This window comes from Hakea prostrata, chromosome 6 (genome assembly GCF_041222555.1).
Source record: "Hakea prostrata isolate BN-2017 chromosome 6, UWA_Hpros_2, whole genome shotgun sequence".
NCBI classification, from domain to species: domain Eukaryota; kingdom Viridiplantae; phylum Streptophyta; class Magnoliopsida; order Proteales; family Proteaceae; genus Hakea; species Hakea prostrata.
In genome coordinates, this window is record NC_142605.1 from 20307313 (window position 1) to 20335302 (window position 27990).

The 27990-nt window shown below is 37.5% G+C and overlaps 2 protein-coding genes across 3 annotated transcripts; one reads left to right on the forward strand and one right to left on the reverse strand.

Moving 5' to 3' along the window:
- Positions 1-1813: 1813 nt before the first annotated feature.
- LOC149012507 (Eukaryotic aspartyl protease family protein) lies at positions 1814-11922 on the forward strand. The gene is made up of 9 exons (XM_089158556.1): positions 1814-2716; positions 4726-4843; positions 8294-8523; positions 8625-8864; positions 9318-9471; positions 9558-9643; positions 11075-11189; positions 11309-11381; positions 11543-11922. Exons 1-9 carry the CDS (start codon positions 2133-2135, stop codon positions 11653-11655), a joined length of 1713 nt encoding a protein of 570 aa, XP_089014682.1. The 5' UTR covers positions 1814-2132; the 3' UTR covers positions 11656-11922.
- Positions 11923-15907: 3985 nt separating this feature from the next.
- On the reverse strand, positions 15908-27978 carry LOC149012508 (uncharacterized). Of its 2 annotated transcripts, none has more exons than XM_089157947.1 (13): positions 27689-27978; positions 26995-27415; positions 26078-26324; positions 25058-25170; positions 23276-23355; positions 22824-22965; positions 22619-22699; positions 21698-21802; positions 19072-19254; positions 18752-18844; positions 16666-16805; positions 16488-16554; positions 15908-16386 (listed from the first exon to the last, which is right to left on the reverse strand). In XM_089157947.1, the coding sequence occupies exons 2-13, from the start codon at positions 27385-27387 to the stop codon at positions 16267-16269; spliced, it is 1764 nt and encodes a 587-aa protein (XP_089014073.1). In that variant the 5' UTR covers positions 27388-27415; positions 27689-27978; the 3' UTR covers positions 15908-16266. The 2 variants fall into 2 exon arrangements, with proteins under 2 accessions (XP_089014073.1, XP_089014074.1); XM_089157948.1 differs by lacking the exon at positions 27689-27978 and adding an exon at positions 27561-27636.
- Positions 27979-27990: the final 12 nt, after the last annotated feature.

A 27990-nucleotide genomic window follows, 5' to 3' on the forward strand; every position in this document is an offset into this window, starting at 1 on the left:
TCAATGGGCCCCATAGGTAAAAAATATAAAAATAAAAAATAAAAAATAAAAAAATAATCCCATCACCCAACCCCTGGGCCCCGTTGTAATTTGTGGTGGTAAAGTCGTTGGGGAGCACAAAGTGTTCCTCCCGACGGGTTGAGGATCCGGACTCTTGCTAGGGCAAGCACCGGATATTCATTTCTCTTTTAATGTAAACAGGGCAACCCTAGTTCTAATGATTGGTCTATCCCAATTATAGTCTGAACTCTGAAGTGGGGGCTATAGAAACCTCTCAACAAAATTGTTGGAATAAGATTATATAGAAGAAAAACAATCCCATCTCCTACTTATTGAAAACTTTTAACACTTAATTCCCTCTTTTACAGGGCAATCCAACTTCTTTTATCTCTAGGTTGATAGGGAACTCTTCCGATTTTTTTTTATTTTTTTTTTCTCTTTTTTTTTTTTTTTAGTTCCTTCTGGTCCATAGTTTGACTTGCAAAAAAAAATTTTGTATATTTCAACATGGAAGAAAGTTCATGGAACCTATGTAACCTCCACAAAATATCACGATGAGGTGAAATGACTAACCCACCCCCATTGGAGGGAGTCTGTATTGCCTCCTTTGTCAAAGGAGAATAATGTGATTTGCTAAAAGCTTTCCCACCACACAATAATGAAAGGGACCATCCATCAAGTGGGATCCTAAGTAGGTCTCATGTGGGTCCCACCACTATTTTGTTCTCCCTAAGGGATACGTGATAGGGAGGTAGGAATTCAACACTCATTTGACCCCACATACTTTTATCGAAAATTGAATTTTCCTGGCCCTTGATACAGGATTCTAAAAACTGAACAGATGGGTTCTTATGAGTGTGGATCATCTCCCCCCCTCTAACGTAAAGCACACTTTTTTTTTTTTTGGACGTAAAGCACACTTTACAACCATAAATTATCTGGGACACATAAGTGGAAACAAAAATTAAAAAAAGTGGACCTACCACGAGTACCCTGTGGCCCCCTGTAGTATGTGCTCAACAAGCTACAAAACCACAAAGTACTCTCCATCAAAGGAGAGGATCTGAACACTGTTCTTATGGGATCCAGATACTCTCCCCTCACATTTGTGTTAGCCTTCTATCAGTGTGGAGATGATGGGGCACAGGTAGGGGTGTAAATGAATAACTGAAATCCGCTCCCGAATTTGCATCCGCATCCTTTTAGCGATCTCTAAATCCGTTAGATTACTAATAAGATGCGGATATAGTATACCCCTTTCTTACCGATTATTATCCGTCCAATTAAATTATCTAATTAAGTTACTTATTTGGATTTATTTTTCTTATTTTTACTTGAGATGTGTGACTAATTTCTAGATTTTATACTAAAACAACTATCAAAGTTGCTAAATTCTTAAATTTCAAACCTAGCATCATAAATAAAATGGTAAAGATGTCAACAAGTAGTCGAAAACATGTATTCAATTTGTATTCATGCCCATTTAAAAATAATCTACTCAAGAATCTAATCTGTCCCAAAACTTATAGAATATTATTCAAATCTTTCTAAATATAATAAGATCCGAATATAATAATTCCACTAGACACAAGCAGATTGAGGAGAAGAGACGAGGGGCTTGGGCCAATCCAGAAACACGCTAATCCAACGGCCCGGATCTCTGCTAATTAGGCGCCAACGAGCGGGCTTAGAGGCTGAGCTTGTTGCTTGCTCAGCACGAAAAAGATTCCGTTTAGAGTAACTGTATATACAAAAGTATCATTTTATGATCCGCTCAAACCCTGAGCTTCTCATTTGATTCTAAAAAGCCAATCATCTAGCACCAAATGGCTCCTCAGTGAGTCGTCTTTGCTGGGCCCGCTTTCTATCTTCATATTTCCAAAATCCAACTTCTTTTCTTCTTCAGTTCTTCCCTCACCACCCTTTTCACACGCTTTCTCTGTTTCTCAGTTTGACAATTGTACTCTGTCCATTCCTCGCCTGGAGAATATCTTTCCGATGTCGTTCATCGGTCACTGCTTCTGATATTTCCAAACTGGAAGAGGACACTTCTCTCTCGTCACCTCTTTTCCTTTTTTTCTTATCTTTGTCCCTTTTTCTCCAGCACGCCATAAACGAATCACTGAAGGGTCATGGATCCTCCTCAGCTAACTGGAGTGGTTATAATCACTCTCCCGCCTGCAGATAACCCATCTAAAGGTAAAACGATTACTGCTATTACCTTCTCTGATCATCCATCTTCAATAGCTCAACAACAACCCCAGTCTCAACAACAGCAGCAGCAGCAGCCGCAACTACACTATCTCCCCCCTCGATCTTCGCCAGACCCTGATCGTCATTTCTTCAGTTTCAGAAGAAAAGCACTCTATTTCATACCTAGAATAGTTTTCGGTTTTCTGGGTATCACTCTGTTAGCGTGCTTCTTGTGGGGTTCTGTTAATTCCGATACCTTTCTCCAACTTCGAGATCGCCAAGAGGATGAGAAAGTCAACTCTTTTCTGTTTACTTTGTTTCCCAAACGGAATGCGCGGCAATTTTTACACCGAGATGTTGAACTTAAATTGGGGAGATTTGTGCAGAGGAATGCAGAGGATAGTTTGCTCAAGATTGGTGTTAGGTTGAACCAGCGGCAGAGCAACAAATTACTTACTTCTTCTTCATCTTCAGTTGATCCGTCCACTGTTATTCCGATCAGGGGAAATTTATATCCAGATGGGTATGTGTATCTTTCAAATTCTATAATTTGTTATTTCCTATAGCTACTATAATCAGTAGTATTGGTTAGATTAGCATACGTTTGTTTGTTTTTTTCTCCTTTACATGTAGCATATGGATCCAATTTATTATTATTTTTTTTTTTTTTTTGGATGATTTTCTGTGAGAGAGAGTGTGAATTGTTCTCAAAATGGTTCGTGGACACAACTCTTATTTTTATTTTTTTCTCCTCCCCTCCCCACCCCCCTTTTCGTGGGGTGGGGGCGTTGATTCTCACATGGTTGGAGAGAGTATCGCTTTTAGCCTCATAATCATCGTATTATTTGAGAAATCAACCTTCTGTCCTGAATTAGTGGAGAGTGATACCAGATGAAAGTAAACTTGGTACTTGGTAGTGCCATCAAAATTGTCATTTTCTGTAGTTAATGGAAGCAATAAGCAAATTAAATGGTTTACTTTGGCAACATAGGTTTCAGTCCGACTGGGACTCCCTTATATACATTTTGGGCAAAATATAAATTAATGGTTCTTGAAAATCACAGGATTCCTGATCTTGAGTTTGATCCGCTGGGCCCATATTTTCCCAAAGATGGATGAAAGCTTCAATTATTCTGAATTTCCCTAGATTTTATGCTTCAAGGTGTCTATTTTATCTTGTAAATTTCATTCTTCCTATTTAATGGTTGCAAGCTATAAAACGAGGCTGTTGCTTGTAAATGTCTAACAAGCTAAAAGGAAAATACTGGTGATTGGAAACTGCTATATGAATATGTTACTAGACTGGAGTATCAAAAGTACTCTTTGGCTGTTTGGTCAGTGAGGTCTCAATGCTTGGAGGATCTCGGTGGAACTTCTATGTTAAGTTAGATTCCAGTAATTGCAGTGGATGAGAACTAGAAAACAATATGATTTTAAGGAGGTATCAATTAGTTATCAGCTGAAACAGAAAACTAAGTACAGTTCTTGTTAGTATTATTGGGTGAATATAAGCCAGTACAAAAGAGATTCTGTCAACAGCAACTACCTTGAAACTATTAGGGAAGCATACAATATACTACAGTTTCATTTTCATATATGAGGATACTAAATTCTTCCTTGATTTCTTCTGTCTCTGAAAATTATATATATTAAAAAAAATAAAAGAAGAAGCACCCATGACATTTTTCATAGTTACAAAACAACAACATGGTGTATGGCTGCTTAAGAGAAGGGGAGAACTCTGAGATGAGTCAGAGAGTTGCAGTGGTGAATCAAAGCACTCAAGTACACTCTTACATAGAGAAAGCACCCAATATTTTGTTTTCCATTTACTTTCTCCATCATTGAGTTACCATGGATAAACAAAAATCAAAAGATTCCTAATTGCCATGTAAACTATCACCTAGTCCAACACTAAATAGAGTTCAAAATAGATAATCTATGTGTATGTATCCTACTTTGCAGAACATTAAACAAATGACTATTTCTAACCCTTAGTGGACCAAGACCTCAGGTTGAACCAGTTTAGTATGGATTAGAGTTTCTGCAATCGTTGTGTCTAAGATGGAAATAGTAGAGAGAAACTTTTGCCGATATCCTGGGATCCTTCCTTATTTCTGTTCATTCTGATTCTGTAGAATCCTTAAGCACAATAATTAGCAGAGGAAGTATTCTTACGTAGTAGAAGGGCTTTACCCACTGCTTGGCATTCCCACCACTTTGGAGTCTGGGGATGTCATAATGGACGAAGCCTTGACCCTACTTCGTGGAGAGGCTGTTTTTGGACTTTTAATTCCATGAGTCCATGACCACTAGGTTGCAACAAAGCAACCCTACCATTGTCCTGAAACCTGCCCTTAGAGTTATAGAAATTCAAGAGTAAATGAACTTTTAGTTACATGTTGTAGTTATGATGGAGCTATTATTTTATGCATAATCTATTTTTACAGACCTCTGAGGATGCAGCTGTGTTATCCAGTTCAAAGATATTTGACATATATGATTTGACTTGTTTACTAATGCTTACTGCAGGCTGTATTATGCATTAGTACTTGTTGGAAATCCACCAAGACCTTACTATCTGGACATGGATACTGGGAGTGATTTGACATGGATTCAGTGTGATGCCCCATGCGTTAACTGTGCCAAGGTACACTAGACTCTGGTAGTTCAAAATATTGTCTTGGTATGAGTCAATCTCTAAAATTGTTAACTTTTCAACTCAAATATTTTTCTAGAAAACTATTAAGGCAAACCTGCTACCAAAGGCTTCCGCACAATCACTCCGGGGGAGACAATTTTCCTACATAGTCTTACCCAAGCAATTTTTTCTAAGAGGTTGTTTCAATGCCTTGATCTCATGGGTGCATTTGTGCTCCATGGACCATTGCGCCAAGGCTCACCCCGTTATGGGAAACTACTCTTCTCTATAAATCAAATTAGCAAATTTTCTTTTTATATTTTCCTACAAATCTACCTTTTATCCTATCTTTTATTATCATTATCATTACTTAATGCTTGGTGACAAGAAGTCAGTATTGGGAAAGAAATCCATCAATTTGATGGAATGGAATCCTCAGTGGTGCTATATCTATCATTTATCAAGATACTCAGCTATTTTAGGAAGACAACATTGTAATTGGAAATTGAAATTGTTTTACAACTTTTTGTAGTACATTTTAGCTATTATTTTCCTTTTCTATTTCTTGTACAATTTTGTGTTGCTTTTATAAAATAATCTAATCAATTATTCTTTCTTGAAGCCCTAATTAAGTACTTAGTTAAGTACTTTTTCCTTAAAAATGAACAAATGAAACTCACTTAACTTCTTTTCTCTTTTAATTGCCTTGAACTTATTGCTTCATGATGCGTTTACATTTGCTCTCTCCTTGGTGTGTCCATTTGTGCTACGCCTGTATGACCACTACTGATACTTAAATGAGCCTTCCATTTGTATCCCCTCTTCTATTCCTCCATTTTCAAAAGGTTCCCTTAAAGCAAGCAAGAGCTCTCTAGTTGCCCCTACTGTCCAACTTGTATTAGAAAACTAGCATGCCCACTTGGAGATGCTTCTCAGGGAAAATTTTTAGGAAGGTAATTCCATGTGAAGAGCAAACAAAGAAGGAGAGACGGGGGAAAAGGGGGGTGCAGGGGAAAGGACAAAAAGATTGATTTGTATGTGCTGTGCTTACTTGGTTACATGTGCCTCTGAATGGTTTCTTAAAACTTGGTCTCTATGCCTTCAATTGTGGCTTTCCTCATACTCCTTTAAGCTGAGGCTCACTCTGCCTTTTTCCCTTGCTAATCTATCCTATGTCATGCTGAACCTGTACATAATGGAGCATAATAGAACAAATAAAAGGTAACCACAAAGTCAGTGATTCCCCTACTTACTATTCAGCAGGGAAAAACTGACTGATTTGGAACAGACAAGATTTCTGAAACATATGAGGCTTGAATTTTTGAGAAAAAGAGATGAGCTAAGGTTTGTCAGTTAATGATAATGGGCTTAGTATAGGAAAGCTTGGCAGAGATTTTCTGTCAGTTAAAGCCATATTTAGTGATTTATGTTGAGGATGAAATTGTTCGAAAGAAAGATCTAAGTTTAAAAGTTGAGTTCAGAGAAAGACTAGAAGAATGTGTTTGATCACTGACGGATCCTGAAATTTACCTGAATCAAAGATAATACGAAGGCCTTGTTAAATTAAAGAACCTCAGGAAAATATTAACTAAAAATACCTCAGGAAAATATTAACTAAAAATACCTCAGGAAAACATTATCATCAAAAAAAAAAAAAAAGAACTTTGAGAAACCATAGACAATCCTGTGTGACCAAGAGATTTCTCCAGTACCAAAATTTCATTCAATATATAACTTTAAGAAAGATGTTTGTATCTCCCCTTGTGCTTTAAGACTTAACTTGTGACCTTCTTAATCCTAGCTGATTTTGAGGAGAGAATAGTTTGCTAGTATTTGGTTGATGGAACTGTACCCTGCAGCAATGATCATGATGTATAATATTCAAGAAATCAACATGGCAATCTGTTGACCGGCTATTCCATCATGCTTGTAGAGTTTCTTGGGTCAACTAAGGCCAAATCATGACTTAGTGACAGCGAAGGGAAAGGGGAAGGTGGGGTTGGCTATCTCATCCTGGGCATCTTGCTCATCCTATCTCAGGATTTTCACTAAGGCTCAAGCCAATATTTCATTAATCATGTTCAGGTACCAGGCTGCCCTTCCTTACAAAATTATATGGAAGACTCAAAAATAAACTCAAGAAACTAAAAAGGAAAGTCTCAACTTTTACTAATAAGGTAACCTACATTGGCAAGTGAAATAGTAAACAAAACAGAATCAAAATAGGATCCTAACTGAACTATTGATCTAATATATTTCCTGCTTCTGCCCACATTTTAGGCTTATATTGGCTAATTAACAAAGTAAACTCATGGGATCAAAAGCCCAACACATATATAAACCCATGGCTTATATCCACTATAAACAACCCCTATATGTGTTGAACATCTGTTTTAAAACCATAACAGTTCTTGGGCATCTTGTGGATGTTAGGGATGCAGTCATTCTTAAGGCATGGAACTTTCTCTTTAGAGAACTTTGGTGGCATGAAAAGTTTGGTGCTCGACTCTGAAATCAGCAGTCATGTTCTTTGTTGCTCAGTCTCCTCAATGTTTAATTCAACCACTTCACCAACGGTAGCACCAAGTTCCACATCATACTTGCTTATAATTCTTCAATTTTGGCCTTGAAAACATCAAGGACTAACTCTTGCACAGAATTGCTGGAACATCAATTCCATAAATACCATTTTTATCATCTAGGGTGTCTTAACATTGTTGATTTGGTGATATGTGATGCCAGCTTTACTTATAATATGGAAAGGGGGAGAACAATCTTGAATTAGTAAAAGACCAAAACACCCCTATGGGGCAATTCTACCTGTGTATCCACATTGTGAAACATTAGCGTTAGTCTCATTTTCTGGTTCATTGTTGGAGGTTCCTTCTCTTGTTGCTCTTTCATCACAAAACTTCAACAGTTGCCACAATAGCCATTGGAGGCAGAGGTGGTGGGGAACATATGTGGCATAAACATTTGCTTTGGTCTTAGATTTGCTTCAAGCTCTCTTCAAGTGTAAGTTCCTTCTGGTGGTAATCTTGTTGAAGGGGGAGAGCTTTCCTCACATAATTCAGTAATACTAATTCTCCGACTCATATTTCAAATGCTTCCAAGTTCTAGGTTCATGTCTCTGAGTGTCTTTTCATCGGATTTCCACCATTGTTTAGCATGACCATTGACCAGTCAATCAGAATAAGACAAACCTAAGCATCTGCACCTTTGTCAGGTTTTAAGGCACATATACTATTACATTATTCATTCAAACTTGCAATTATACCCAAAATATGGCTATAGCTATGTTATGGCTTATTTACCAGGTGGGTCCTCTCTTATCTAGGTACATCCTCTCTCAAGTCATTGGGTCTTGGAATCTTGAAATTAAACACAAAATTCCCTGGATAAGTATATGTAAACATTTAGATTTCATTGTCATCTTTCTAATGGGACTTGTATATGTAGGGACCACATCCTTATTACAAGCCTGCTAAAGGGAATATAGTGCCTCACCAGGATTCACTATGCACAGAAGTCCAAACTAGTCAGAATCATGAAGAGTGTGTATCTTGCCAGCAATGTGACTACGAGATAGAATATGCAGATCTTAGTTCCTCAATGGGTGTTCTTGCTAGGGATGAGCTGCAGCTTAAGGTTGCAAATGGCACAGAAATGCAGCCAAATTTTGTTTTTGGGTAGGGTTTGACTGTTGTATTCAGGTTGCTTTTAGAAGAGTTCAAGTACGTTGCAAGGAAAATCTATCTTAATGCATTTGTTCTGAACTGTTCATTTTTAGGTGTGCATATGATCAACAAGGCCAACTTTCAGCCTCTCCTGCAGATACTGATGGAATACTTGGACTTAGCAGAGCTAAGATTAGTCTTCCTTCTCAACTGGCAAGTAAAGGTATCATCCATAATGTGGTAGGTCATTGTATCAGAAGTGATGTTGATGGTGGTGGATATATGTTCTTGGGGGATGACTTTGTACCTCGATGGGGTATGACATGGGCCCCAATGCTAAACATACCTTCCATGTGAGTATAGGTTTCCAATATTCTACTTTAATTTTCTATTACTGATGATATTTGTCAAGAATAAAAATGATGCAATTACACATCACTGCTAATACTTTTGACTGTCAAAATCTATTCTGGCGATTTCACCCAATTTGTTGACCCCCCCCCCCCCAATCCCTGGAACTAGAGCAAGAGAGAGAGAGAGGGGGAGAGATCATTCCTAACTTAAATTCTTCTGTTCAAATTGTATTCAACTGTTTGAAACACCTGTTTTTTTCCCCTTCATTTGTGTATTAGCATGCATCTATGCTCTCAAATGTGCCGCTGTCATTTACCCTTGATTACTGAATATGGTCATGTTTCCTTTTCTTGTAATTTCAATACTAAGAATGTTTTAAGGTTCAATTTTTCCTAATGACTTCATATGTTCAGACTTTGCTTATGAGTCTTTTCTTCTGTTTTATCTTTCAGAAACTTCTATCATAGTGACATAGTGAAAATAAGTTATGGAAGTGCACAACTCAGTTTAGGTGGACCAGACAACAGCATGGCCCGAGTGGCTTTTGACAGTGGCAGTTCCTATACATATTTCACACAAGAAGCATATTCTGGTCTGGTTGCATCTGTAAGTATTATTTTGGCACTTGTGCATCTCTTAATTCAATTTAATTTTAACTAGCTTTACCTGTTGGAGAAATCTGTTCAATGCAGTTGAAAGATTTTTCTGCTGATGGACTCGTTCGAGATGAATCAGACTCAACATTGCCAATATGCTGGCGGCCAAAGTTCCGAATCAGGTCAGATGTCCAATTATAAAAATAATATGAAAAACAATGATTAGTTATTTCCTGTGGGTACTGAGAGACATCAGTCATCGCAAGGTTGCAGATTTCTCATTACTGGATAACCGAAGGAGACATTGATGCATAAAAGAAACATTGAAGCTGTTACTTGTACAGATACAATTGAAATGTGTGCTTTGATGATTCCTGTAGAGACTCCAAATGTATATTCGTGTGTTTCATGAAAACCAAGCTTCTAGGATCAAGATAGGAGAAGAAAAACAGATGCCTGGGAAGGATGTTCCTTTGCATATATGATTGCTGAACAAGATTTGGTCAACATATGAAAAAAAACTGCCATTTATTACCACATCACATCACCCAAAAAAAAAGCCACATGCATATAAGCGCGTGAAAACAGTATGTGCACCTATCAAAAAAGAAGCATGCACATGGATGTCTTGCAAGTCTGCACCAATAAACAGTCATAATTAGTTCAAGAAAAAACAGTAGCAATCATGAATTTTATTGACATACAGCAGTAACTCATGAGTTCCAATCATCAATTTGTTGCTTATTTTGTTAATTTTTTTTAGTCTCCTAATTTTTCAGTATCTTCAATGTGTTTTAACTGATATTTAACTGATGGTTTGGATTTGAGATATACAATTTCATGTACTTCCAGGTTTTCAGTTTTAACCAGCCTTAATTTGATTTATTTTTATTCTTACTTTTTTAGACAATAAGAATCCAGTGTTATTTGGTTGAAACCTAATAATTTATTATATTCTCTTGGGAGCTCAAAGATTGTTTTCTTTCCCATGATGTAATATCCCAAGTTGATCTAGGAGATTTATGACCAGAATATTGCTGGAGGTATCAGTCTGCATGAGCAGATTCTCCACTTACCACTCCAGCTCTTAGAAAGGATTTGTTTTTTCAGAGCATTTATTAGGATGGATGTACAAATTAGAGGCTCATCAAATGAACAGAGCCCTGCAAGGCTAATCTTTCCCTTATAAATGATAGAATTCATGTTCTCTTAAAATTAAAATAGTATCAGTTCAGTGCAAGTTTCTTAGCACTAAGGGTGGATTCCTTAGCATGGTGGACTCTGAGCTCATAATAGATTCCTCTGGGTGCCTCATTTCTGAGCTTCTCTTTGCTCCTTTCTAATTTCTACAATTAATTTTCCCAGAATATATTTTCTTTATTGAAATTATGGCCTTAACTTCAGAATAATACTTTTGACTATGGGGTTACCCCATTGTTTGGTCTTTGTCATTTATGTCTTTACATGATTCTAAACTATCTAATCATGTTAAAATTAATGTTCTAATGGAGTTTAATTAATTCAAACATGCTTCTTTATTTCCATCTTAGCCATAAATTTGCTTGAAGCCATCTCTTATTGTGGCATGATCTAAAATAATTGCCTTTCTGCAGATCTGTCAAGGACGTGAAGCGGTTCTTCAAGCCCTTAAACCTTCAATTCGGGAGTAAATGGTGGATTGTCTCCACGAAGCTGTCAATTCACCCAGAGGGATACTTGGTCATTAGTGTAAGAATTTTGCTAATCTATCATTATTTAAGTCCTCCCTAGCAGCCAATCTTGCAGAATTTCTTGTTTAGTCACTTAAAGACTCTTATTAATTTGTCAATACATGAGGCTTTCTGCAGGAAAAAGGCAATGTGTGCTTGGGAATCCTTGATGGAAGTGAGGTTCATGATGGGTCCACCATTATACTAGGAGGTGGGTTGTGCTCCCTCTACATTTTACTGAACCTTAAATCCCAAAAACTAGATTTACATTCCATGCTGTTTGTTTTAGTCCGTTCATCAAAGCAGAGTGTGTTCTTTTAGCAATTGTTTCTACTGACTGACAAACATCATCCATCAAATCTGGATTTGCAGATATTTCGTTGCGTGGACAGTTGATTGTATATGATAACATTAATCAAAGAATTGGGTGGACCCAATCAGATTGTGTAAAGGCAAAGAAACAAAAAAGTTTCCCTTTTTTCTGAGTGGAAACTGTGTAGACACAGATGTTGTAGGAGCAGCTAATAGGGTTGTCCCACTCAGTTGCTTCATATATACCTAATGCCTACTATAGTTGCAAGCAGTACTATATTTCTATTGAAGTTATGTCTATAATACCATCTGGAGGCAATATGGAAGCGATAATCTATGGGAGCTGGGTCAAACATGGATTTCTTTTGTATATAGCATATCAGTGTTGTTGTTCTGGCTGAGATCTTTTGTATTTTTTTGTAATATAAGTTGTTATAACTTATTGGTATCTTCAGCAGTTTTATCTATTGTCACCGTGCAAATTATGGCTGTATGGCATGCCTGGTTGTGCTGGGAATTCTGATCATTAGATTCCACAGAGGAGTGAATTTTCTAGTCCAAGTTTCAGGAATAAATTTCATATGTCAACTCCTGTGTATCTTTGTTAAAAAAAAAAAAACTCCTGTGTATCCATGAACAATCATTTAGGCATAGCTTTGGTGTTCCTTGTGCTAATTTTCCAGGGTTAGTTACATCTGGGTTGAAACTTGACATCTGTGAATAGGGTAATCTGAGATTACATTTAAATTTTGGAGCTTTTTATAAATCTTAGAGATCCCTTTTTTTTTCTTTCTTTTTTTTTGGGAACTTTTTTCTCCTCTATGTTTAAACAGAAGGCAAAGGTCTTCAGAAGTACGTGTTCATCCCACTTGATGAAACTATCTTTAAACAGCTTCAAATGTGGTAAGCTGATGAGATTCACGCCTTAAATTCTCTCTACTCTAACTTGCCAGCTAAAGTGAAAGCCAACATTGACAACCACCAACCCAGAATTTCCAAACTCACAAAGGTGACCAAAGAATGTGATTACTCATTCAGCTAAAATTAACCCTCGTCTTCCCCTCCCCAGGTGAGTAAATCTGATTGCTGGGGCCTAGAAAACGCCACCTTTAAGCTCGTGAACTGCTGCTGAGCGGATCTTGATTTTTTTTTTAATGAATGTAGAAATTGGAACCAGAACAGCATTCAAATCTCAGTAAAGCATAAGAGTTAAGATAAAGTGCAGTTCTCCTTTTGTTCTCTCCATCACAGTGGAGCTTCAGTACCTGGTAATATATTGAATACATTTCTCAGTAACTTCTAATTTATAAACTGGAAGATTATGAAACCCTTAGCCAAAGAGTGCAATAGCACCCCTTTACAACAACTCGAGATTTACTCAGCCCTATCAACACAAAGCAGAAGCTATTCCTGTGGGACCTTGCTTCAGTCAAGCAAAACATTCCTGGCCGCCGGATCCAACGCTTGACCCAAATTTTGGATCCGACGATCCAAAATTTCGCATGATAGTCAATGCACAGGACTGAAACGATTTCCATTCCTGTGATCCCCGTACTCCATTTGAGGAATTACAATCCGCCGTCTACCTCCTGCCATGATTGATTCTGACAACGCATCAATGGCTGAGAACATTGTATTTTCGTCAATGAGTGAAGTGGTATTATAAATAAGGCTAAGCAATAGTCCGCTCACAGTTTGACCCTTGAGGCTGGCATTGTGTAATATTCCCCACCCCCATGTATATATATAAACTCTTCTGTTCAAAAAAAAAAAAATAGTAATAGTCATCGCATAGTTAAGCACCCAAAGAATAAAATTGGAAATGTTGCGTCCCAATCTGACCCCTCCAGTGACTGCAATCAAACATCTAAAGGTCGATTCAAAACCAGTTCACAAAAACAAAGGGTAAGTGTAGGCCAACTCAGATGGTCGGCCAGCGCCTCTAAAGGGCAAGTCAGATTAAAAACATCACCCCGAGATTGAGGCTTTAAATAAATGAGCATGACCATTGAATGAGGTAAGCGTGGGGCATTTATAGCTTAAACTAATGGATCGGAATCATCTCCCCGTCGGGGGAGTGCTCCCCAACGGCTTCCCAACCACAAGAACCAATGGGTCCCACAAGTGAAAAAATAAGCAATCCCATTAAAAGATCCAGTTTGACACTTTTTTTTCCTTCACATATAAAACCTAGAGAGGTCATTTAGACCAACACCTCTTAATGGAGAGGTCACATATTCAACACATCCTATGGTATATATAATAGTCCCAACTCCCTATATTAAGCTACCAATTCTCCCCCAAAAAAAATCCCTCCAATTTGATACTTAAGTGACAATTTGATTTATGAAATCATGATACATGGTTTAGTAGCTTTCTTTTTCCTTTGGCTTCTCAAAAATGTAATCATAACCAATATCAATGACATCTCAATACATCATTAACAATTTTCTTTTTACATGAAAAAGAAACCTATGTTAATTGTGGCAATAATCCCCGTGGTTTTACCCTCATAGAATAAATTTTATAGGGCTAACGAAGGGAGGTTTAAAGTATCCCAAGATACCACACGATACTAGCCGATACGTATCCATATTTGACTCATACGATACATCTCGATACATCTCCCCATTGAATTATACTAAAATATATCAGCCAGAACGATACGATACTCGATACAGAACGATACGTCTCTTAAAATCACTTGACCGATGTGATACTCGATACCGATACTTTAAACCTTGCGAAGGAAAATGGAGATCAATATATTTAAATCCACAACCCACTTACTCAAGCCAAAACTACCCTTGAAAAATAAAAATATAAAAGAAAAAGCTCCTTTTTTTTTCTTTATGAAGCAACAAAAATATTCATTACTGCAGAACTTGTACAACCAGATTGTTATATTATGGGGTTGTTTGCATCTGGGTTGCAGTTCTTTTCCCACGAGTGAAAAATTCCATGTGTTTCAGTATCTAAGAAAGTATATATGTTTACATTAAACAATTCAAAACTTAGGAGAAGAAAAACAGGAAGAAGATAGTAAAGCCATGGATGGCCTGGTGCCTTCGCCACCAAGCTCAAGTTTGAAGCTTAAGTTTGCAGACTTTATCCAAAGGTGATTTACTAGTATTTTAGGTCATTTTGAGCCTAAATTTGGTGTCTAACCTAATATGATGTCAATACTTAATAAATTTGAATTATTTCCTATAAATTCATCCATGCAAATTCTCTTTTCTAGCCACATTTAATATATTACCTTTGAGGCCTAAATCATTAAGATATAATTTAAAAAATTACCCATTGACCTTGAACGTTAGTCTTCTCCGCCTGTTTCTTTAGCTTCTGCTGCTGCTTCTGTGATTGCGATCTCAATGGATGCTCCTTTCTATGTTTATATTGGGAATTAGCTGCACTCCTTTTAGATTGCATTGACTCTGTGTGCGTTTCCCATTAGGGTTGCTGAGTCCAGCACAAACTGCGCCAAGGGAAGGAGGATTGAAGATGAAATAGTAAACCGATCCACGGTAACGCTGTGCATCACATCAACACTTCTAAACTCAATTTAATCTAACTAAATATTCCAACTCCAAAGCTCAAAATGGGATTGGTCGTCAACCCAAATTAACAGTGAACACTCCGATTCTCAAAAGAATCACAGACACAAAATGGGCTAAGGGTCAATTTGGTTATCTAAATTCAGAGATTTCTAATCCCTAGATTCATGAAGCAAAAATTTATGCCTGTTTATTTATAAAACATCCTTGCATTTATAAAATTTAAAAATTCCATTTCTTTGCCTAAAAACATAAATTAAGTCATTCTTGAGCATTGGGTGATATTCATGAATTCCCCCATAATTGTCAAATTGATGAAATTTACAAACTCACACACACGGAATAACCCAACAGAACTCTATGAACTTCGATATAGTTGAGGCTAACTAAACAATTAATTTTTTGAACCATGAATTCATAAATTTGAAATCTATAAATTTCAAATATCATTTCATTTCAAATCCCTAGATTTATATAACCAAACACAGGCCCTAAACCAATCCCGGAAGTAGACGAGCGCTACGAAGACGACTTTTAGAGGACACTCTAAAAGCCGAAAGTGAATAAATTTCACAACTCCAAATTGAGACAGGTATCCACCGGAGGGAAAAACCTAGTCTTCAAACGCAGTCTATCTGCCAGGAAAATCCATGAAAAGACTCCACATTGGCAGTGGTCAACACCACCACCGTATAATCCACAGGAAACCTTTACTTGGAGAAAATTCTGAAACCAACCAAAAAACAACACCCTGTTCCACCTTCTCTTTAAAAAAGAAAAAAAAAATAAATAAATCTACAGTAAAGGGAAAAAGTGAATGTGGGGGAAGGGGAGGGAAGACAAAGCTGGAACCGCCGTCTGAAAGAAATACTAACCAGACGAAAGCTATTTCTTCCTAAATATATGAAAGCATTTTTTTTTTCACCAAGAGTAGGTGACAAACTCACATGGTCATGCTCATACAGCTCGATTGGTTTCTACCTTCTATCTCACAACGGTGGTACAACTGGAACTAGGCAAGAATAAGATCAGACTTTGGCACTAGCTTGTAAAAAAGTAGACTAAAAAGGCTCGTATGTGTTAATTGAGCGGATACAGTAACACTCAAGCACCCGAAACAAAAAAAAAAAAAGAAAATGAAATCAGCTCTGACAAGATCCTAGCAGCCCAAGACAGATGTGGTTACGCCTCGAACTTCAGATAATTTTACTCAAGAGGAACGCATGTCTAGCTAGACATCATGACTTGATCACTTGCCTGAAGAGCTTGGCTTGCAAAAAATCTCACATCTACATCTGGATCTTCGCTTAGTTCCACCAAACACGGGCGGATTGTCTGCTCTACCACCTAGAGTTTCAGGAAGAATTCACAACAAGGACAGCAAATTAGCAGATTAGCATTCTACTTATAGTGTCACACCAGCAACAACTCTGGATTGAGCTACTCACAGAATGGTCAACTATAGGAATGAGGGACTGCAACACCTTTGCCACATTGAATTTGATGTTGGGTACCCTGTAAAAAGGAAGTTCCCTCAGTCAAGCATTCAACAAACTGAACAAAAGACTTAAATCATTGATAATTTCAACTGCAGTATAGACCAAGATTGAGTAATTGTGTATCAACCTGTCTTTTGATGCATTAATGACAACTGGTAGCAACTTTGAACACGTGATTTCTGCCCCCATGACAGGTGCAAGCAGAGAAACTGCATGTAGAATAGTCATCCGGTACAGATAATGTGGGTTGTTAATCATGTCTAAAACCTGCCATGAATACTTTGTCAACAAGCTGCTCTAAGTAAAGTACCAAAAAAATCTAAAGGAGCAACCAAAGGTTCTAGACACACAAAAGGATCCATTCCATGCCATGCCATCTTTTAAAAAATTAAACAATAATTGCATATGAATTTTAACTCAACCTGCACATGTATTAAGCAGAGTTTGCTACAAATTTTGTACCTTTCAGCTTAGCTCATGCTTCAAATTCTGTGTTCATATTGTGCAATTTCGTCCGCTGTTGCTCGATTCAGTTGACACGTTTCTGATCGTAACCAGACCAGTTTTCCCTAGCTGAACTTTTGGTTCAGCCTCTGGAGTTGGTCCTGTTTAAGAAATCCTATGGCAACCACGTATCTCTAAAGTCATAATTCTCTGAACTCTGATTTCTGTTCCTGTTATGGGATCCCTTAAGGGCCTGTTTGGTTACATGAATCTAGAGACTTGAAATCTTTGGATTCACAAATGGGAGATTTATACCCGTTTAGTTGTGTAAATCCCTGGATTCATGAAATCTAGAGATTCACCTTTTTACACTAAAAACGAGAATCTGTAGATTTATAGGTATGAGGTGAAATTAAACATTAAAAGCATTAAACATTTGAACCAAGACTCAATAAATGTTGTGTTCAGGATGAATCTACAAATTTCATTCCAAAGATTTAGGATAACCAAACAGTTAATTTTATGAACCATGACTCCACAGATTTGAAATCTATAGATTTGAAATATCCAGATTTTTGAAATCTCCTGACTCAAGTAACCAAACAGGCCCTAAACCAATTGAATGTCAAGCATCTTTTGAATTTTCCACCATACTCTTATCCCAAAACAGGGACTATCCTCCTATATTTGAACTGCCCAAAATGCCATATCTATCTAAGGTTCCTACCGGAACTATACTTCTCCAGAGTGCCAGTTATCTGATTTAACTCAACAGGTTCTGATATCAGAATATGCTGTTTATTTCTCTCCTATATGTATTCCATAAATCAGTTCATTAGTTGGTTCTACTATGGATCCCAAAATCCTCACTACCAAATTTCCTGAAATTCTACCTGGATTTTGGTCCCCTAATTAGAGAGAAATTCCTCCACAACAGAAATCTGACCTTTAGATTGGCTTCCGATTTTTTCAATATCTTCTACAGTATGTTCAGGCCATTCAACAAGAATTCAGGCCTTACCAAGCAATTTCAATTGTATATGAGATTTTCAGCCCACTATAAACAGAAATTTTCTTCCTTGAAACAGGCATAAACCCAGTCCACAAGACTCCCACCACTACATGGGTGGATAAGGATCACGAGGTACATAGCCTTACCCTGCTTTTGCAGAGAGGTGCTTCAGACTCAAACCTGTGACCACTTGACAATGAAGCAACCTCAATGTTGCACCAAGGTCCACCCTCCATACTTAACAAACCCTTGTGGCAATTCTTCCAGCATCCAATACTAATGTGTATTATTGCTTGTGGAAACATAAGAGCTAACCCCAACTTTTTTCAACTCACTGAAGAAAATAATCAAAATAGTACAGTTACACATTATATCAACATCTATCATCCTGAAACAAATTTCTGAAAGAGACAATTGCAGCTTCTAGAAGTTAAATTGCCATATAACCAGTCACAATGAAATAAAATCTAAGAGATGTCACAATTGGCCGCTAAAACCACTTCTTTGCTGTCACAAGGTTTATAACGATTTAGACTTACACCATGTATATAGGCCCATGATGATAAGAACATAGAAAAGCATTGTGATTCTAATTATACTTTCAATAATTAAATCCAGGTAAAACCCTGATGCAAGCTGGTGCAGAGCCACAACGTCCTCCATGAGCACAGCTTTTGTGTACTATGGACCAACATAGGCTCAAAAGAAGCTTATGACCATGGTTAAATAAGGGTTGCATCATTTAAAAAGAACACACCTGGGGAACTATGTGCTGCATTGCCCAATCTGGACCAAATTCCTCCGCTAGACGCTTCAAGTTATTAGCAGCAGCATCCCGGATTGAGTAGACCTGAAGTACATATCTACCCAGGATAAGCAGACAAAAAATATTACAGAGGATATTATCGATAACACGTCAACTCTTCATCAGCATTGCCAACTATTGGGTAAAGAAATGAAAGCCCACAAAATCTAAAAGAGAGAGGATTTATTGGCAACTAAAATATACTAGCAATGCAAACATCTTATTTAATTACATCATTCCAATTGCCTATTGTCATTGTAAAATTGGCAAACCTTGTCTTCCAACCACTGCATGCAAAGAGCACCAAGCTTGTCATCAAAGAATCCAACACCCAACTGACTTGCTAATAATGGTATATACTCTATAATTGCAAGCCGAACCCTCCAATGTCTGTCCTCAGCAAGCTCAACAATGGCTGGTAGCAATGATTGGGACAGCAGATCAATTCCAATCACCTGAATGGACAGCCTTCATTAAAACTTCAACAAAACGAAGAACAAAAAAATATGCAAATTCAATGTTGACAAAAGCACACACACATCCATACAAGTTCAGTGAGGACTCATAGTTCAAACTCCAACATACTTCTGTGACTTGATTTGGTTTCAATATTGGCTAAAAGATAGCATGCGCATTCAAGTGCCTTCAATATTCTGGCTTTCTGCCATTGAGATGGATCAGATCTCAACTGTTACTTTAGCAATGTCACTCATAGATGTCAGTGCCAACCAGTTTTGAAAATCATAATAACCATATCCTGTAACTTAAATGTGTACGAGAAAGTTCATATGTACAATCACATTATACACTGGAATTATAATCTGGGAGACCGCACCAAACAGAACACAAATCGTAGGGTCTTTTAGTGAAAATAGGAGCTAGGGTTGGGTTATTTATGCATTATGCCTTCAGTCCAATAAGTTTTCTTTGTAATAAACCACTCTATTGGCCTAAATAATGAACAGAAGTAAAAATACGGGACTACTTTGTTCTCTTAATTTGAGTAATTATTTCTGAGTGTACAGGATAGGATAGTCCTGAATGAATAGAACTACAAACCCAAAAATGGAAAATCATACGTAACACCTTTTCCAGCTAGTTAATTTTTTTTATTAAAATGGACATACATTCCAATTATGGGCAGAATTTCTTATTTCTTTCCCATTTTGGATAGATTTTCCTTTCAAAATGCAAGTACACTATTAGTTTCTCTGAAGGATGTATGGTTATTTTATTAGCCCATGATTTTTTACATTGAATAGAACTTATCTTTGCTCCAATGTTCTGCAAAATTCACAATAGTGCCTTTTCCTGCTACCGAACTGCTCTAATAGAACCAGCAGCAACCTTTTTGGACATGAATCTCTATTCCTTTCCCTGACAAGGCTAGTGGAGGGCAGCCCCTCCCTTTGGCGATCTAACTGTTAGAACCTCATCCCTTAATACCATGTCCCACTGTGAGACCCAATTTGACAGAGATCTATTTTCCTACCGCCACCAAAACTGATTTCTGACCCATCAGAACATCGAGTCTCTAGTTAATCTCTGGATTGAATATTGTAGGAATCCATAGAAGCATGTTAGGTTTCCACTGTTTGCTGGTTCTTCATTGATGAAACGAGGGAGTCGTCCTTTTTAACAATACTTACATCCTATTTGATTGTCCAATTTATATCTTAAGAGTTTGGGGTTAATTCATGCTTTATCCATATTTTACTTTGGATTCAAAAATTAGACTCACCACATACAGCTCTACCTCCACCTACATATGCTTCTTGTGTTCCTTGAACTTCATTAGAATTACAGAATTGACACCGAGTTGTTACTTGAGCTAAAGTGGTCCACATGAGGTTCTCTCTCTCTCCAAACAACAGCATGCATTACCACCTATGCACAATGGGGCACCTACGCCCCACGGGGCTTGAAGAATGATACAATAATCAAGTCTTTCAAACGATGTTGGGAGGTTCCCAGCAAGGAACGGAAGACTTGAGAGGCTGCCCTATATGGGGCAATACACACGCTTTCTGGAACCTGGTCAAGTGAAGTTAAACCTAAATCCTAACTTTAAGAGCTTGAAGGAGAGTCCAACAATCCATCTAGCCTATTTTCAAATATTTCATGCAAAATTAAGTTTCTCCCCATAAATTTCACCTCAGACTGTTGCATTGAAAATTTTGTCTTATTGTGATTAGTTATATAACAGAACTTAGTACACTAAGATTTCCCCATAAACAATATACACAATTCAAAGATGTAGACAGATAAATAATACTTCCCTTTGGATTCTGTAACTCTTCACATTTAGGCAGTGTTTGGTTGTCCAGAGACAAATAAGAAAGAAAAAGGAACACATTCTGCACTTTTTTCATAGGACTTGGAATTTCCTATGCATTTGGTTGACTATAGATGAATAGAAGATTCCATGCTAAGAATTTGAAAATGCATTGGGATTTGTGAATTTTTATCCTACCAAACACCCCCCCCAAAAAAAAAAGAATTGACTTTTCAAGGCCAAGAACTAAGCACATTTAACGATATTCTTCTCCTCCCTCCCTTTAAAGTCTCTCCTTTATCTCAAGTTTTTTTTTCTTCTTTTCTAGTTTATACATTAGCCAAACAAATAGCAGTTTCTCTGGTTTCGTTTCGTTACTTTTCTAATCTAAACAGTTTCTTTTTCTTTTCTTTTCTATCATATATATCCATCTCTTGACAACCATACCCAGCCTTCCATTAAATCTTCTGACCTTGACAAATTTATCCTCAACTTCTCTGACCTTGCCCCTTCCCCTACTATATTCCCTTTGTAAAGAAAAGGATCAAAAGAAATTTTTGGGTCATCCATAATTATCAACAACAATAACAGAAATTAAACCAAGAACTCACAGAATGACAAACCTGATTCACTTGATCAAGCTTGCTAATGATATTAAGTCGGACATCAGGGAATTCATCTTTCAAAAGGGATAGGAAAATAGGAAGAAGTTGCTCAATTGTTGCTTCCTGCATCAAAAATTGAAACACAAGTGAGGTAGAGACTAAAAGACACTGCAAGAAAAGACAATCAGAAAGAGAAGAGAAGGGCGGGAGGAGTTGAAGGTCTAACAAGCTTCATCCAGCCTTGCTACCCAGAAAATAAAAACTGTTACAATGTAACAGAAATTGGAAAGATCAAATGAATACAGTAGATACAGCACTCTGACAATCCTTTGACATGCATCATATTCCTCAGAGAATGTTCGAAAAACTTAAACCAAGTTTTCTATCCACATAGAATCAAAAAATAAATAAATAAAAAATTGAAGAAGAGATATTAAGGCAAAAAAGGGGTGCAAAAAAACCACCAACTTGCGATTCAAAAATGCACAAATAATGCAACATTAACCAAGATGTGAACATTTCACAAAACTATAAGATAATTGACAATAGCAACCTCAAATCAGTGAAATCTCTGTACTAAATAGATAAATAAAAGGCCAAGACAATTCTGTGAGAAAGAACAAAAAATGAATGCAGGCAAGCTTTCCATTGATTACACCACATTCCTTTCTCTGCTCTGTTCTGTGTAACCGTGCAAGCTAAAGAGAGAGCTTTGTCTCCAAACCACACCTCCCACCCCCCACTCCCAAAAAATAAAAATCTGAGGCAACATGCAGTCTTAGAGGAGTTGGAAAGTATTAAGCAGAACATATTAAATCGAATACCTTTTAGATAAATATCATAAATTACAGGGAAGGTGAGAGAACTCAACCCACGAAGAAGCTCACTAAAGTATATGCTTTACGAGGATAGTGCCTATAACCACGGGTCATATCTCACCTTTCCTAAAACAGGTGCCATTCCCATTATCACTGAAGCCAAAGCAGAACGAACATGCTGAGAAGAATCTGATGAGAGTTCCTACAGAAATGGTTAGGAAGCCATGAGACAAGAAAGCATCAGCCCGACAGCTGAATAACAAGAAAACTATAAGGGATGTACACCACCAGAGGGGGGGGGCAAAAATCTAATACGGCATCCACACCTTCACACAAGGAAGAATATGCTGAATTGCAAGTTGGGGATTCAATATCCGGCAAAACTTGGTTACTTTTCCTGCAGCTGCGATACGCACTTCTGCCTCATTATCTCGAAGTAACCGCACATAAGCTGGAACCAGGTCCGACCTTAAACAATAGACATATCAGCATCAAATTAATCATTGATAAGCCTATAAATGGTCCTACTTGTGAGCCATGATGGTTATGAACATTAAGGAAAAATCAAGAGAAAATGAAAAATTAGGATTTGGTCAAAAGATATAGTTGTGAAATGAAGAACTAAACATGATTTTCTTCATCAACCCACAAAAGAAGTTTGCAAAATATAGAGGAAAGAGGGAGGAAAAAACAACTACACAGAGAATTAAAAAGAAATGCACAATAGACCAGATGCGACAACAAAAAATATTAGATTCTCGTTAAAAAGGACAAGTACCTGGTAGACTCAGGCCCCACGGCTTCACAAAGCTCATACAATTGATTAGCTACCATATATCGAACACGCCAAGACTTGTCCTATTCAGGAAAAAGAGAACAGATCTAAGACAAAATTAAAATAATTAAAAACAAAAATCTAACTAGAAATTAGATATAAGATTTCCAAATAATTGCTTTATCAACTGTACACTGGGTGCTGAAGTATCAAGAATGTTCCATTCAAGTAGCAACTTGCTTTCCACCACCCATAGTTTTCCAAGGAGAAACACTAGCATCTCCCCTTGACTAGGACATGACAGGAGGTGGAATCATCATAATTACAAGTTACCATACAGGACCACAGAGATACTCAAAAAACCATTACAATTCCCAATACCCAACTTGTGGGTAAATACAAAAACCATGTCTCTGGATTGATTAGATAGAAGAGCAAGAACAAAAAATGAAATTAGCAAGTTGATGTTTTGAAAACTCAAGCCAGAGACACACATCCAAAACATAACATAAGACAACCCTCGCCCCATTGTCCCAAGTGCCAGCCTCTCATCAGAGACAGAATCATACATCCAGCTCCTTAACTATACTTGGAAATATTTGCCTGGCGTAATGCTGAGATGCCTGGGGTAGAACCTGGAAGCCAAGTTGAAATCCAGACATGTTGGGCCTCATGGCTAACTACCTGGGACTAGAACTTCACCAACTACTGAATTCCTTGAGCCAATGACAGAGCTTCGCAGCCATGAAAACTGCCAAAAGAAGATTTTCCCTTAAGGCCGTCCTGATCGCTGGAGCCTTCTGAAGCAAGATCCAAGTGAAGCTTAGTCCTTTGGAGCCCTTAACAAAGAAACCCTATCTTAATGAGTGAACAGCTGACTCAATGGATCATGTATGTGAGGACTGCTGTGTAACACCATAGACTGTAACTCTAAGGTTTGTCTCATACCCCTCTTTTCTGTCAAATCTATTGCAGGTTTCCTACTTATCTCTACGGGCTGGTCTTTGACTTAGGCACACATCTCGATCTCTCAAATATAATTTGGATAGTAGGACCCAGGAAATGAGAAACAGCCATACACGAGTAGAGTAAATCAAGGAAGCTGAACTCTAATTACACCACCATTGGATAGAACCAAGTAACATATTGTGAAACTATACAATCAAAATGGCATATTCACATACAAGAATTAAAACATCAAGCATCAGTAAACAGCAATTCTGACAGGAACTTGCATAAACCAGGCCAACGCATCATTAAAATTACTATAACCAACACAGATGTCACAAGCACCTGCCCTTCTCTAAACTGACTACTTAACAACATAAAAGAATCAAACGATTACCAGCAGAGAATTAATCAATGTCAATATATAACCCCTAAAGGTAAACATGAAGCAGATAAACAGCAATAACATAACAAATTACCCAAGTACACAGAAATTTGTGTCGTTCCATGGATGATGAGGGGAAAAAAAAAAGATTCTACAAGATCAAGCATTCCCCAGATCATAAAATTCTGCTTTAATTCTCTCACACAGTTGTCAACTAAAGGCTTTATTGAACTCAAACTAATAATTCCCTTCAAATACACCACACAAAGTAAATTTTTCACAATCAACAAATGAAAAAGATACTTCATTGGTAACAGACAGAGAAAAACATAGTTATGACTATTGATTAAGTCATCGTTCCTGACATATTCCAGAAAAAGGCTTCAAGAAATGATAGAACACCTGTGCCCCAATAAAGTGGAACAGCAAGGAAGGTATCATGCGAAGCATACCTGGGAGAAACTAACAATGACAGGAAGAATATGAATAACACAATCCTGGGATTCCAACAACTTTCCAAGTGCCGCACACCCCTCAACTGCCAATAGCCGAACAGAATCTTGATCTGAAATGAATCATAATTTGTAAGTGCTTGAGCATGCTAGAAAAGGCAAACAACAAATATTGAACAATGATCCCAAAACTAGGCATCCAAAGCCCAAAGATATTACCACCAGTTTTAATCCATTTCCTGTTATACGCATATATATATATATATATATACACACACACACACGCACGCACAAAAAATCCACAAACCTCACAAGACACCTTCTCACACACCAATACACCAAAAAGGTCAAATACAACATTGAAGACTAAAGAAGAAGGTAAAACAAAGTTCTCTCATTAAACCCTCTAGAGATTTCAAAACATGGACATGGACCAGCATTCATTATCACAATTGGGTGAGCCACAGAGTTACACCATAGGATCTACCTATATTTCACTACTGTCTCTTTATGGGATAATATATAAACACCTAATACCTTGAATTATATTGAACATCGTTGTTTTTGTTATTAACAAGGCTTTGTTACCCCCCCCCCCAAAAAAAAAACCCCCATAAAAAAAGAGGGGGCAGGGCAGGCAAACTAGAAGTCCTTGTGGTAGTATGCATCACTAGAAAACACCTAATGCAATGAGCAGGAAACACTATTTTTTTCCTTCTACTATGCAATCTTAGCACTAGTGATAAGAAAAGTCTCCCCACTACCTCTACAAGTCTGTTATATTTTATGGCTGGCGAAACAACATAACAACTGCTACAATGTGTACGAGTATAAATGTACAAATGTCTAGGTTACTCCTGGCTACTATACCATGTGACTCAAAGTCATTGAGTAGAAACTGAACATTCATTAAACAGAGTAAGTTTAAGATACAAAAAGAAGTATAATATCAGCACAGAATTAACACCCCATTGTTATTTGATTAAATTAGAGAACTATCACATGTGTCAGTCTACATACCATCCTGCGTAAGATCCTCAAATATTGACATTATATCCGCCTTTAGATGGGCTGGTTCAACAGTAGCAGCAAACTTTCCAAGGTTTGATGCAGCAGACCTCCTCACCATTGGCATGTCATCTTGACACAATTGGCTGTATATTTGCCGTAATTCTGTCTTTAACATCTCTGGTGCACTTGGATAAGCAATATGAAACAATCCACATGAAGAAACCCGAGCTGTAAACCACTCACCAGCTGCCAGTCTCTGAAGGTAAGAAATTATTACATGTTAACAGAAAGCTCTAACAATAAAAACAAGGAATAAGGAATGATAACAAGAATCAAATCAGTATTTCCTTTTTTTCGTTTATATTTTTCTTTCTTTCTGTTCCTTTTTTTTATTATTTTGTGGGGGAGGGGGGTATGGCGAAGGGGAAGGGAAGGGAGGTGTTGAATGGAACTACCCGCTCAATGCAAAAGCCCAAAGCCCAAATGACATTTTGGATAGGAGGATCTATTATCTCCATAGATCTCCCAGTCATGAGAAACTCAACAAACAGTATCATTAAGATTGAAAGCTTCCCACTTCAAAAGAAAAACAATTAATATTTTTTAAATGCATTAAAACCCAAGCTTCTCTAGAATACTTAGGACAACCAATCGAGTTTCTCAAGGACTGTGAAACTACCTCATCGTAAGTGTGATGTATTGCATTCTAAAAGATAACTATGTAACACCACCCTTCATGGTAATGGAAATGGTTCCAACGTCCACCAACTCATCCAATTTTGAGTCAGAACCATTTTCTGTTATTAACTGGTTAAGTTTCAAACCCCACTAAACATGATAGGCAACAACCAAGCACTTTATTGAAAAACAACTTAAAGAGGAAAAGAACATTAACAATCATGTATTTAATCAGAAAACAGAACTACCTTGACCAAAGGAATAAACCAATCCACAAGGTCACTCTCCTTCATCTGAGCACCAATCCTGCACAAGGACTCCACTGCTTTCTCTCTCACGCAGGTTTCCTCAACAGTACAGAGAGTCTCCAACGGGGGTAACAAAACATGAGCATATTCCACCCCACCAACATAAGGAATGAACACCCCAAGCTCCTCCCCCATCGCAAGCAGTACCTCATCATCGTCGTCATTGTTCTCGCTAAGAAAAGGAATCAATTCCTTTCTCGTTCTCTCCTCGCCCAGAGCGCGAGCTATTGTGGAAAGCCTACGGATAGAGTTCAACCGAAGCTGAATATCTTCATTTTTCAATTCGTCTATTAAAATAGCAATCGGATATAGCGGCTCATCGATCATGGCCATTGTACCTCAGAAAGAAAATTTTTGGCAGCTGCCAGAAGACAATAAAACACAGATCCTAGATTTATTACTGAATCAAGGCAAATAATAAACAACTATAAAATCAATTAAAACCAAACGATAAGAAATCCTGGCCAAATAATTAACAATTTAGAAGGAGCTTATAAAAGTGCGACCTTTGAGAGTTGGATCTGGACAGTTTTAAGATCCGTGAGCAACCCTAGAATTAAAAGTTAAGAAAGAAAAGAAAGAAAAGAAAGAAAAAGATATTTAAGTAGACCAAGAATGGAATGGGAGTGATTACCTGGAAAGATAAGAAAACCCTAGAATCAACAAATCATAAGCTTAGACCAGAGAATTCGATCGCGGAAGTGTGAACAGAACCTCTGGTAGACGAAAGAACCAGAGAAATGGAGAGGAAGGAATGATGATCTGATTTATCCACAGAGTGAGATGTCTTCAGACGCCAGCCTCTGGATCCGAGTTTCTCTCCGTCAGGAGATTTGAGCGAGAGACTCACAAGACTAGGGATTTTGCTTCGTTTGTTCTGTCAGAAAGAAAGAAATCGCAAATGGAAACGGGAAAAAAAATCATAGCATACCAAAT